Source organism: Cricetulus griseus, chromosome 9 (genome assembly GCF_003668045.3).
Source record: "Cricetulus griseus strain 17A/GY chromosome 9, alternate assembly CriGri-PICRH-1.0, whole genome shotgun sequence".
NCBI classification, from domain to species: domain Eukaryota; kingdom Metazoa; phylum Chordata; class Mammalia; order Rodentia; family Cricetidae; genus Cricetulus; species Cricetulus griseus.
Window position 1 is genome coordinate 3760233 of NC_048602.1, and position 13507 is coordinate 3773739.

The 13507-nt window shown below is 52.0% G+C and overlaps 1 protein-coding gene across 1 annotated transcript in view; it reads left to right on the plus strand.

Annotated features, from left to right (window-relative positions):
• The window catches only part of LOC113837179 (carbohydrate sulfotransferase 8), a 131281-nt gene that overhangs the window by 48663 nt on the left and 69111 nt on the right, over positions 1-13507 (plus strand). The window contains exon 2 of the mRNA XM_035449539.1: positions 8441-8656. Coding sequence (XP_035305430.1) covers positions 8527-8656 — 130 coding nt within the window. The 5' untranslated portion in view covers positions 8441-8526. The remainder of the gene's footprint in view (positions 1-8440; positions 8657-13507) is intronic.

A 13507-nucleotide genomic window follows, 5' to 3' on the forward strand; every position in this document is an offset into this window, starting at 1 on the left:
GACCCACCTCCTCCGACAAGGTCGCACCTCCTAATCCTTCCCAAATAGTTCCACCAACTGGGGAGCAAGCATTCAAGCATACAGGCCTTCGAGGGCCGTTCTTATTCAAACCACCATCTGTGTGCATTGTGCATCACACGTGTGCCTGGTGCCCGGGGAGTCCAGAAAAGGGTATAAGATCCCCTGGAACTGGAGTTACAGGTGGTTGTGAGTCACCCTGCGGGAGTGCTGGGACCTGGGCTTTCCGCAGGAGCAGCACTCTTGCCTGCTGAACCATCTCTCCAGTCCCGTTGTTACCATTTTTTCAGTGTGCAGTTCAGTGGCATTCAGTTCTCATTGGTACACAGCCATCACCACCGTCCACCTCCCAACATCTTCATCTTCCCAGACTGGAACTCTGCACCCGCTGAGAGACGACTGACATCCCCTCCCAACCCAGGCAACCTCTATCTTGCTTACTCTGTCTGAACCTGACAATTCTGTGCACCTCATATAGTGCAATCGTGCAGTATTGTCCCCTTGTGACTGCTCTGGTTCACTTTACATACGTCTCCAGAGAGACCCTTGTGTTGATTTCAAAACAGTGTACGTGAAAACAAACAAACAAAAAAAAACAGTATGTGTGTGTGTGTGTGTGTGTGTGTGTGTGTGTGTGTGTGTGTGTGTGCGCACATTCGAGAGTAGTACCCATAACCATGTGAGGGTCAGAGGTCAAATTTTAGGAGTTAGCCCTTTTCTTTCTTTCTTTCTTTCTTTCTTTCTTTCTTTTGGTTTTTCAAGACATGGTTTCTCTGTGTAGCTTTGGAGTCTATCCTAGCACTCGCTCTAGAGACCAGGCTGGCCTTGAACTCACAGACATCCGCCTTCCTCTGCCTCCCAAGTGCTGGGATTAAAGGCGTGTGCCACCAATGCCTAGCAGAGATAGCCCTTTCCTGTTACGAGGGTCCTGGGCTCAAACTCGTGTTGTCGTGCTTGGAGGCAAGTGTCTTTACCCAATGAGCCATCTCACCAGCTCCTTCACAGACCTTTGATTAACACGCATGAACTGTAAGCTTGCCCTGGGGTTTTCTAACGTTATACTGCCGTTGGAAGGTGTGATGACTCGGCCTCCTCGTCAGTTTGCTGGATCATGAAAATACACTCTAGAATGTTAATGATGGTATCTAGAGACGCTTAACTGACCAGGGGAACGGGTCCACCCTGAATGTGGGCAGCACCATGCCTCAGGCTCATCACTGGCATCCCTGGCTCTCTGCTTCCTGACTGCAGCCCGCTGCTTCAGGCTCCTCCACCATGCTCTTTCACCTTCCAACCGTGAGACAAAACCCTTCCTTCTTCACAGTGCTTCTGTCACAACAATGAGAAAAGCAACTAAATACAAAAGGGTTGGAGGCCATCAATTTTATGACACCTGACTATGTAAATGCCTCCATATACATCTGCATATCCAAGAGAGAGGCTCTACATTTACCTTTGGAAATACAAGTCTTCCAGCCCCGTGTTGTGTAGTCTTGAATGGATAGAAGGGTTCCAGGTGATATTGAAGGGACCAGCGGCCCATTTCGGCAGCCATGACAGTAACACGTGCTTGCCATGACCTTGTCCTAGTCACTAGAAAGTCAGATCCCTGCCTCACGGCAGGGAACCAATCAGAAGTTAGCTGGTGGTGCTATGCTTTACAGCTCTGGGTGTGCTTTATGGACAAGTGCACAGCAATGACGTGCAGAGCATAGCAACCACCCTGAGAGGGCCTATGGGCCATAACAACCAGTTGGCCAATCAACACAGGGCAAGCCCTCCAAGCCTGGAGGCACACCAATCCTGAGCCTGTGCGTACCACTAGACATTCCCCTTATGCTGTCCTATAAGATCCCTATGCAGCCTGTTCGAGCTGTCTTTTCTAGCCATCCGCCATGGCGGGTGGGTGAAAGACCCGAGCTAACATGGGGTTAGCTCGTTAAACAACAATAAAGCCTCCTGGAGTTTGCAGCAAGTTTTCGAATCTGCCTGGTGATTGGGATGACCATGGTCCTGGGCTGGGTCCCTGGAGGCCTGAGTTTTCCTGGGGTCTAACAATATCCCAATGCACACAGTGAGACTTGGGTGTTTCTTGGGTGAGACAGGGTGACAACTCAATACTGTTCGCTGGTGTTGTCCTCACTTCTGGACTCTTCCGCTGCCACCCCTGGACGTGACTCCAGCCCAGCCCCAATCAGAACAAACCCATAGCTCCCTGAAACATAAATGACCTTTTTAAAATTCCAAGTTCGTGGTGTGCCTCTCTCCTGGTGGCCTCTAACACTCCCATTTATTAGCTATGAACATTCCTCATGCACCGAGGCTATTATTGATCACTTCTCTGGTGCCAGGCTTGGTGCTCAGTACTGGGAATACAAAGATGGGAGGGGCGGGGCCTCCCACTCAGCCCCCATGGCTCCGTGTGTGACCAGTGCGGAAAGGGTTCAGAGCTTCAGGGCTCGGGGGTGCTGGGATCTGCCGGGGTTGGAGTAAGGAGGAACTCAATTTCTCTATCTTTAGAATTCCTATCCTCTGCCCTATGGGTACAAACTTCCCCAGAAGTCCTAGGCAGAGACCCTACCTGTGGTGTGCCTTGTGGCTGCTGGCTCTTTGACCAGGTCCTTGGGACCTGTCATACTAGTCATTTATTTTCTGGAATCCTTCAGCCTTTGGGGAGACTTTCCATGTTTGTGCTGGGGGGTGAGGCTGGACCTCGCGGCGTTCATAGGGGCTCCAGGAACAAAGTTCAAGCCTATAAGAACCCAATTTACACTGTATCCTCCGCAATAGGTGGCCCTTTCTCTGTCTTGCAGAAGCTTGAGGGTGGGAGCAATTGGAGGGAATCTGGCTTTTTAACAGACCCAGGATGGTACCTACCCAATCCACCTATCCAATTAGGGTGCAGATGAATCGTGCTAGTTGTGGCGAAGCTCGGCCGTGGGGATTTCAGGACTGCATCCAGCACTCCTGAGGCCCAGCTGGTAGAGGAAGGCTGGAGCAACTCGGAGCCTGCAGCCCTGTCTCAGAGTCTAAGCTCTTGCAGCCATCCTTCTGCAACTTTATGCCTACGCATAAAACTGGAGGGACCAGTCCCAGAGTTTGCAGCCACTGCTTCTGCGGCTGGTCGAGCGGGTTTTAATTAGCTGCAGGATTTTAATGAGCTGAAATCAACGAAGAGCCCCATCTCAGAAGTAAACCAGAGCCACAGCCACGCACACAAGGAAGAACTCATCTGACAAACACAAATGGAGGTGGTGCTCTCAGGACCGGGCCGTGTGCTCCCTCCGTTCCAGGAGGAGCCGAAGAGTCCCCAAGGCCAGGCGGCCTCGGAGGGGAACTGAGGGTCAGCTACCTGTGCCCAGCTGCAGTAGAGGGAAGAGCCCCTCGGCCACTGCAGCAGAAGGCACGGTGCCGGATTCAAGGTGACGGCAGTGCCTGTCTCCCATTCTCCTCAAGTTGCCATAGCAGCCTGTCTCCAGATGAACGGCATCTCCTGTAGCCCTCAGCCGGGAGGGACGGCATTGTTCACTCCTGCCCGTGTGAGAAGGACACACCAGGACAGAGAACTTTCCTGGGCCTGGGACTCACTGACCACGTGGGTGCACTCAAGCTGTCTGTCGTGAGGTGTGGGTGGGTCCCCACAGCCAGAGGTGTCTCTGAGTGACTGAGAGCAGCATCCAGGCCCTGGAGCAGCCACAGCCAGACTTGTCCAACTGTCGCCACCTGAGGTGCGTGTGTTTTGGCTGAATTCTCAAGTCCTTGCTTAGACCCTGAAGTCAATTTCAAATTTTTAAATCAAATAAAGAAGGAGATGGGAGGAATCTTCAGCCTTGCCCTGTGTCCCAGGAGATGTAACATTAATTGGATCTTTCCTTTCTTAAAGTAAAAATTGGTGACGCCATTCGGGCCTTGGGGAAAGGAATCACTAGAAGGCTTTGTAATTTTGAGCAGGACAGAATACTCAACCAGGCTGTGTATTTCTCATGCCTTAACCAACGCCCCTGCAACCTCTTCTTTATTGCCAATAATTTGAATTTTCTTATTGTCTGTTGGTTTTGGAAGGGGATGCAGGGAGATGGGGAACGCTTGCCCTTGTCACCAGAGCAGAGTGTGATATATGTGGTGAGGCCAGGACAGTCCCAGGTGGGAGCTGAGGTCTTGCAAATGTATTTTCACGGCCCGGGGCGGCCAGGCCATGGCCTGTGACAGTTGTTATATTAAGACCCAAGGCAACAGCTGGACTCAAAGAAGAGGGAGAGAAATGACCTTTGGACCAGCATCTCCCTGTAGCCTTGAAAATATGACGTGACTAAAGAAGCCTGTGGGGATATGGAGAAGGGGGTCAGAGACACGTGTCCTCTGAAGCGTGCACCCTTGGGTCTCTGTGGGAAGAGGGGCCTTGCAGATTCCAGGATGTTGGTCCCCTCCTAGGACATTACGGATCCAGTCAGATAGCAAGCCACTTCCTCCGGAGGCTAGGCAGCTGGCTTTTTGATTCTCATTTGCATGGAACTAGGAGTTGGCTGACCATATAGTCCCTATTGAGAAGAAACATGGAGAACGGGGTCCCAGGAGGAAAGGCTGGGACGGGGCTTAGGAGCTGGGTGGGGAAGCCACGTGATGTCGGCAGGTGCTTGTGTGCTCTCCAGGGTCTCTGGAATGGCAGAGGTTGTACAGCTGAGTCTCCTGTCTCCTGTCCTGGGTCCCAGGCCCACGAGCAGTCCCATCCTGTCTCCATGAATGGGTTTGGTGTGAACAGATTCGGGGTACAACTGCAGAACACCTATAGTTGTTGGCAGAAGTCTGCAGTGGCTCTAATGCCATGTTGCAGATGGGGGAAGAGAGGAGGCAAGCAGCTCTAGTCACATCTATGGAGCCAGGCTGGAAACAAGCATGGCGGTGATCACAGGGCATTCTGATTCCCTTTCTCTGTCCATTGCATAGCCTTGGGGTGATTCCGTGGGACATTGTAGGCCACTTCCCAGGCATCTCTGCATGCTGGGCATGGCTTGTCCTTTCTTCTCTCCTTCCTCTCTTCCTCTATATTAGTTAGGTTGTTGTTGTCACTTGACAATACCTGACAAACAATGTAAAGGTGGAAAACTTTGTTTCGGCTCCTGGTTTTGGAGAGTTCAGTCCATAGTGGCTCGGTCCTGTGTGCTTGAATAGAGCATCGTGACAATGAAACTGTGTGGTGGAGAAGGGCCTTGACTTGAGACAAACAGGAAGGGGAGAGGAAGACAAGAGGAAGAGAAGAGGGGGTGGTAGCCAGGGACAAGGTATTCCTAAGGGCGCACCCCCAGTTCCTCACTTCCTTCAGCTGGGTCCCCTCTTCTAACATGTTTACAACGGCCCACCACCAGAGAACCAAGCCCTAAGACGTGAGCCTGAGGGGCATCACCGTCTGTCAGAATTATCTTCCTGTTAGAGACCACTAACTTTTGGTCAGATTGGCCTCAGGTGTCTTCCTCTGGAGGCTGATGTGGCTGTAAGAGTCATTCCAACGCCATAGACAGTGAGCCATCAATGAAGATGCTTTTCCAGCATGGGCGAGCCCATGTATGCGTCAGGAGGGCACCTGCTCCAGTCTACGGGTGGGGCCAGGGTGTCGGCTTGCCTGGAAAGGCGTCAACTGCCTCCCCTGCTTCCCCACCGAGAGTCCGTTCTCCGCCTTGCTGCTGCAGAATGTCATTTTCTCCCATCCAACTCCTTCCTAGGACTGTTTGGGTTTCCTCCGGGGGCTATGACAACTGCTCGTGGGGGGATAGCGCCTGAGGATACAGAGATGAAGATACAAGCACAAGCCACTTCTAAGTGTGAGAGAGAAAGAATAGCCCACCCCCCCTTCTTGGTCACTCACACTCTCTCAGCCTCCAAAGACTGACAGCAATGGGCCCGACTCTGCAGGCCATGCTTGGAGAAAGGACAGCAGGGCGTGCTGTAGGCATCTAGGTGGAAGTTGTGAAATCTAGATGATGAACCTATGACTTTGTAAGACAATGATTAGACGCACTGGACAGTTCTCCTACAGGGAGCCCTGGCTATACTCGGGTCTGAGGCTGGGAATCTGGGATTCTCTCTCGGCCTGGGCACGCTCTGAGCAAGGTTGGATTCCCTTCTCCACACCTCGTTGATAACAGGCAGCAGCAGGCTCTTTTAAGGGCAAGGTGGTTGCACAGAGGTCATGGCCTGCTCCAAAACCCCAGAGCAGGCTCTACTGATGAGCTGAGCCCCTCTCACTGAACATAAAAGCAAGGAGGTCGTGGGAACCACTTACTCCGCAAGTCCAGGCTCACTGTGGCTCCCCAAACATAAAAGCGGGGAGGTCATGGGAACCACCTGCTCTGCACAGTCCAGGGAGCCCAGCACCAGGCGCGTAGAGGCCTGCGGCAGGTTAATTAAAGTTAACTGAGTGAAAAAATAATTACAGAGACTGCAGAGAGGAGAAACCCAAGCCTGGAATTTATACTCCTCGGTTCCTAATCTTTTCTGAGAATCACTCTAGTCCTTAGGAATTTTTTCTGGGGGCAGAAAAGGGCAGTGAAGGGCTTTATAAGCGTCCCTTTCTGCTTAAGGGTCTGTAGGCTGGACCACACTGGGTGCTGGGTCCTGTGGCCTTGGGTGGCGTCAGCTTCCTTTGGCACTGCCCTGTGCTGGGACATGCAAGATCTTTGCACGCTCCTTAGGTGGAAATAAGGGTATTTGGCTCATAGACAGGCCTCGAATATAACCCAGCCCTGTTTATGCTCAGTTACATGGCTTCCTGGCCCGGCCAGCGTGTGAGGCCAGCATCCTGCCATACACTAATGGAGCTGTGGGGAAGGTCCACCACAGCTTCCCTACAATCGAACCCTCTGAAATGAAGAGCCAAAGTAAAAACTTCTCCCTATACCCTCTGTCCTTTTAATTACCTTTTATGTGTGTGGGTGTTTTGCCTGCACCATGTGTGTGCACCATGTGTGTGTGCAGTACCTACAGAGGCCAAAAGAGGGCGCTGATCCCTTGGAACTGGAGTTACAGATGCTTGTGAGCTGCCGTGTGGGTTCTGGGAATAAACCCAGGCCCTCTGAAAGAGCAGCCAGTGCCCTTAACCACTGAACCATCTCTCCAGCCCAAGCTCTTCTCTCTTGAGTTTGCGTCTGTGAAGTATTTTGTCGCAGCAATGGAAAAGCGATAAAAGCCCTGAGACCACTTGTCCAAATACCTGGTGGGAAATGAGTCCCTGCAATGGTGTGGGTGGGTGTAGAATGTTGTCCATCTGTCTAGGCCTGCAGCAGATGCCTTGGGAACTTCCTCTGTCCTCTTACATTCTCCTGGCCCACACAGGCGTGGCTTAGGCCTCACAGTCTCTCAAAACAATTGGACACTAGATGTTCAAAGACATGAATCTGTTGGGACACTTCAGGCTCAAACCATAGTGAGGTGTGCCTGTCTGTTTTAAAAAAAAAAAAGTGCCAGGTTGTGGTGGCATATGCCTTTGATCCCAGCACTCAGGAGGCAATGATGGGTGGACCTCTGAATTCAAGGTCAGCTTGGTCTACAGAGCAAGTCCCAGGACAGCCAGGGCTATGCAGAGAAACCCTGTCTCACGCACCCCACCCAAGATTGTTGTATTTTATGGGTATGAATGTTTAGCTTTTATGCATCAGGTATGTGCAGTCCCCATAGCTGCCAGAAGAGGGAGTCATAACCACTAGAACCCATGGCTGTGAGCTGCCGTGTGGATACTAGGAACTGAACCCAGGTCCTCTGGAAAGGCAGCCAATGTTCTTCATCGCCGAGCCATCTCTCCAGCCCTGGACAAAGTGCCTATCTTGATCACAACCTGGTCCAGCTGAGGGCCATTTACTTGTACTCAGCGTAGGGGCCATTGCTTCTGTTCTTCCTGCAGAACCAGGGTGAACAAATCAGGTGTGCGTGCTCTGGATCTGCAGAAGGGCAAGCTGGGACGGAGGGCTGTGAACAGCCTCTGAAGGGAGCCTGGTGTTTCCTGGGGGTGGGGTGGGGGTGGGGGACTCACAGAGCTGGGCAGGACAGGAGTTTGTCGCTGGTTACCACTTGTCACCGACAGGGTCCCCACCACCCTTCGATGTCCTCAGGCAGCAAGCAGAGATTGTGTCTCTCTGTGACTTTACGGCAGGTGCAGACAGAACTCCATCCAGCCTCTGTGGGCTTCACAAGGTATAAGTGGGCAGGCATGGCGGTGCGTGTCTGTAATCCCAACACTCGGGAGGCTCCAGTGGGGGATCATGAGTCTGCAACCACTCTGGGCTACAGAATGAGTCCCTGTCCAATTGGAGGGAGAGAGAGAGCTCGCTCCAGGGCGGGTCAAGGGAATCCAGAGGTTACCCTATTGCAGTGATAGTGGCCTTAACCTGCCAGGATATCCTGCACCTGAAACTTCTTCCCTTCCGTCTCATAGAGCCCAGCCTGATGGAAGTCTCGTGCGGATAATGAGGGAAGAACGTGCCTTTTACACCCAAGAGGTGACCCCGGAGCGTGCCCCGGATGACCCCACGACTTGGAACAATGCGGCTAGCCTGCATGTTCTCATCCATCCTGCTGTTTGGAGCCGCAGGCCTCCTCCTCTTCATCAGCCTACAGGACCCAGTAGAACTCAGCCCCGAGCAAGTTCCAGGTGAGCCTGAGGTTGCTGGCTCCCATCGCCAGGACACTACAGACCTTCGTCTGGCCCTGGTGTGCTGGCCCTGGGGGACAATAGCCCTGGTAAACAGAGAAGGGGCCCTGGCTTCCTCCTAACAGCTGTTGGTGTCAGTGTGGGAATGTCTAGCTGAAGGCCAACCACCAGGTTCAAGGTTATGGCTTCCATAGCAGCTGAGCAGCCCCCGCCCCTTGGGGGTGGGGGGTTGCTGCTCATCTGGCCAGCCAGTTTGCTGTCTTCAGTGAATTTCAGATTCACAGAGAATTGTGCCAGCTGTTGGGGCATCTTCCACATTGTTTGGGACAACATAGGATAAACATCTTTTTGTTTGCAAAACTGTCATTGGGAATTGAACCCAGGGCCTTACCCCAGGTTGTATTATTTTTATTTTGAGACAAGGGCTGGCCTTGAACTCGTGAACCTACCTTACCCTCCTGAGCATCTGGGCTTATGGGCCTGCACCACCAGGTCCAGTTTGAAATTTTTTGTTATGGAAGGGTGTGTTGGAGCACGCCTTTGATCCCAGCGCTTGAGAGGCAGAGGCAGGCGGATCTCTTTGAATTTGAGGCCAGCCTGGTCTCCAGAGCGAGTTCTAAGCCAGCTAGGGCTATGTAGTGAGATTCTGTCTCAAAAAGTAATTTTGTTATATCAGTTGATTAATTTGTTTACTTATTGGGTGGCAGGAATGCATAGGAAGATCTGAGGACAAGCTTTAGGTTCTCCCTTCCACCATGTGGTCCCTGGGGATTGAACTCAGGCTTGGGGACAAGCACCTATATTGCTGAGCCACCCATCATCTCCCCAGCCTTCTTCATCTTCTTGAACTTACATATCCAGAGTGTGACTCAGTTTCCCTGTCTAGCCCTGGGGGAGCCTTTGAATCTGGCTCCTCTGCCTTGGGACAGAAACTTGGGCACATACAGGCTTTGTGAGGCTGAGTCCCACTCTTTCCACCCCCACCCCCCATTCTCTCTGTGCCTTGTGACCCATTAGAATGGTCAGTGTCTGCTGGGGATGGTGGTACAGACAGTGAGAGGCAAGCGTGAAACAGAACGCTTAGGGCAGATGGGATGTGGAAAGAGGAGGTCTCTCCAGGCCACTGGTGCTGGAGCTGGCAGTCACAGACGTGGGCCTGAGGCCAGAGGTTATCTGCTTTAAAGGAAAAGCAAACTGGGCTTCCAGGCCACCGTACTAGCAGAGATCCTTTGTGAAGACCCTCCCCAGAGATGCACTTTCTCCCCAGGGACAGAGGATGAAAGAGAAGTGGGGGTCAGAGGTTAAGGCAGATGGCTTCCTGGGACGCTCCTGCCTGCAGCCTCTCACAGAAAGGATGCATGCCTGATCTTCAGCCAGGAGCTCGTCCCTAGCGCGCTAACCGGGCCCTCGGCTCTCCCCAGCTCAGGCCCCCTTTCTTTGCAACACTTCATTGTTTTTGGAGCCTTGAACCACCATACAGTGGCCTTGAGCTCAGACTGAAGGCCACAGGCCTCAAGAGGGAAGGAAGAAACACACACAGAGGCCAGAGCCCACCTGGACCTGGCAGCAGCTGCCAGAAGCCCTGCCTGGGGCAGGCTGATCAATTATGCCTTTCATCACAGACTGTGAGTGAGAAGCTGGTTCAGTTGCAGGGCCCTGGGAACCGCAGCGGGCAAGCCACTGTGCTGACGCATTCCCGGGTCAACCCCTACAGCTGGTGGCTGTCAAAAATGGGTCTGGCTGCTCCCCAACTTCTGAGGAAGCAAGTGTGCGTGACTGAGCTGGCGCCTCTGGGGACTTTGTAGCCTCTCAAGAGCCCTAGAATAGCGAGTGACATTGAGTCAGCACAGCTGGGTCCCGGAGGACAGTGCCATCACAGCGCAGGAAATTGGTCCCTGTGACTATTTGTAGTCTGTGCAAAAAGAATCCAGGGAGCTTGAAGACTGCGTGGATGCTTGAAGACTGCGGTGGACGCCTTAGTGTGTGGGTGTGGCATGCACACAGGCCTCTGATGTCTGCCCACAGGTCTCTGATGTCTGCCCTGTGTATTGGGGGTCAGGAGAAAAGGCTTAAGTGTACCTACGGTCTCCATCTGGGACAGGGTGTGGGCCCCTCTGCGGTCCATTCCTGGGACAGGTGACCTATTGAGGGTCCTAGGGCATGCCCTGCTGTGCCAACAGCCAGCTGGCAGAGCGGAACCCTTAATTTCACAGCCACTAGACTCCGGCCCCTTGTTCCAGCTTGCGTTGCTCCGAAGCAGCTGCTCAAGTGCACAGAATTGCAAGTGTGTGAATTACAGGTGGGTGGGAACCACAGTGTGGTCGGGACTTCTGGGATAGAATGGCGTGGCACGGCATGCCGGAGCGAGGCGTTTGAGCCTCACACTGGCAGGGTGTGCAGGATCACATGACACTAGGATGAGCATTCCCCCACCCCACACCCCCGTGGTGGGCAGAGCCAGGTGAGGAGCAGGGGCGGGTCTGCACTGTGACATGCTATTGCAATGCAGGTGAGCAGTCTCGATGTGCTACGTCTGACCGTCTAGTCTGGGTAAATCACGCCAAGCGCGGCCATGAAACTTTAAGTAATGCTTGCGTTACTTTCCCTGAGCGAAGTGGTCCTGACACAGCTGTTTGTGTTGATTTGTTACTATTCATTTATCCCTTCCCTGTACTGCGCGCAGCAGCCTAATTGTGATTCGGTACCAAAAAAGCAATATCAAAGTAATTTTCCACAACATTAGTTACAATTTTCTTCTGATCCTTCAAGTGAAACAACCCCGTCCTGTTGGCTTCTCCGAGCACATAAACCTTGATTACATTTATCTGCTGGAAACCAGTGCTTACAAAGCGTAGGTGCCCAGTTGCGTGGTGGGTGGCCCCGAGGGCCCCTGAGCAGGCCTTCTCCCTGGCAGTTTCTGTCCCAAGGAGCTGGAGACTTGAAAGCTAGCCTGTCTGTCGGCAGGGACACCAGCGGGACTAGAAGACAGGAAATTGCACACCATGGTGTAAACTTTGCTGAGACTTAAGGTGTGAGTCCCGTGTATTCAGGCATCAAGAAGCAGCTTGAGAAAGAGAATGAAGCTCTTACACGTTTGTGGTTCTTGGGGTCCAGCACTGATGGGATCTCGCTGACACGGTTAGGAGATGGTAAAAGCACATTGCTCTAGGTTACTTTCTGTTGCTGTAATTAACACCATGGGCCGGGATGGAGCGGGGAGCAAGGTTTGGATGGAAAGGGTTTATTTCATCCTACAACTCCCAGGTCACAATCCACCCATGAGGGAAGTTAAGTAGGAGTTTCAAGACAGGAACCAGGGAGGAATGCTACTTGTCAGCTCTCTCCCTCTCGGACTTACTTTAGCTGGCTTTACTTTATATGGCTCACCAGCTTAGGGATGATGCCACCCATAGTGGGCTGGACCCTCCCACATCAATTAGCATTTAAGAAAATGGCCGGGCGGTGGTGGCGCACACCTTTAATCCCAGCACTTGGGAGGCAGAGGCAGGTGGGTCTCTGTGAGTTCAAGACCAGCCTAGTCTACAAGAGCTAGTTCCAGGATAGCCTCCAAAGCTACAGAGAAACCCTGTCTCCAAAAACAAAAAACAAAAAACAAAAACAAAACAAAACAAAACAAAACAAAAATGCCATACAGACAATGGCCACAGGCTAATCTGCTGGAAGCAATTCTTCAGTTGAGGTTCCCTCTTGCCAGGTGACTAAGATTGTGTCACATTGGGTGATACAATTAACCAGGACACATCCCAAACTCTTCTGGAGCCAGCTAGCCCACCTCAGCCTGCCTGGGGCATTAAACAGAATCTTACAGAATTACCAACTTTTGTGAAGGTGGGCCATGTTTTCTTTCTTTCTTTTTTTAAGTTAGCCTTTTTGAAACAGAGCTTAATACATGACAGAAACAGCCATTTCAGCTCTTGTTTTTCAGTCCATCACAGGTGGGGTGAGAGAACCATTGCAGCCAGAGCTTAAGGCAAAGACCCTTTATGTGTGGCAGACAGGAAGCTAGGAGCCTGGACTGGAACTGGAGGTGGGCATTTCTGCCAAATCCTGTCACCAGTGACACATTTCCTCTAGCCAGTCACACCTTCTAAAGCCCCCATGACCCAGCATTCAAGATGAGGCCGTGGGCGACATCGTAGATCCAGACTATAATAGGTAGCTACCCACTAGCCAACCTGCGTTCTAAGATTAGATTTTCTTGTTTACTGGAGAATTCTACCTATCTAATTATGATTATTTTCCAGGCTGCAAAATTACCAGTCCTAGGGCCAGAGTTTCTGCCCCAAGTGTGCTTACTTCTGCGTGGTTTTATTGCTGCTGTTTGACTTCCTTTGCTTTTGCGACAATGTTTTGCCATGCAGTTCAGGCTGGCCTCAAATTCATAGTTCTGCTGCTGTAGCTTCTCCTGTGCTTGCTAGAATTACCCAGCTAGGGAGAGTTACCATATTACTGTTGTTGTTGTTGTTGTTGTTGTTGTTGTTGTTGTTGTTGTTGTTGTTGCAATGCTAGGGTTTGAACCCAGGGCCTCAAGCTAAGCAAATGCTAAGCAAATGCTCTACCACTGAGCCACACAAACCACCTGGAAGCTCACTTCTTGACACAAGACCCACCCTTTCTCCTAATAGAAGACCAGAACTGGGCATAACAGGCTCAGCACAGTGGCTCTGGGGACTTCAGAAGGCTGTGTCTGCATTCGCTTGAGCAGGCAATTTCAGTAGCTAGCTGCCTTTCTCTGTGAACTTTGTATTATAGGGAATGAAGATTAGGATGATAAAAGAATGAACCCCAGGAGCCTGCCCCCCAGAGCCCCAACCTGACCAGGCTGGCCCC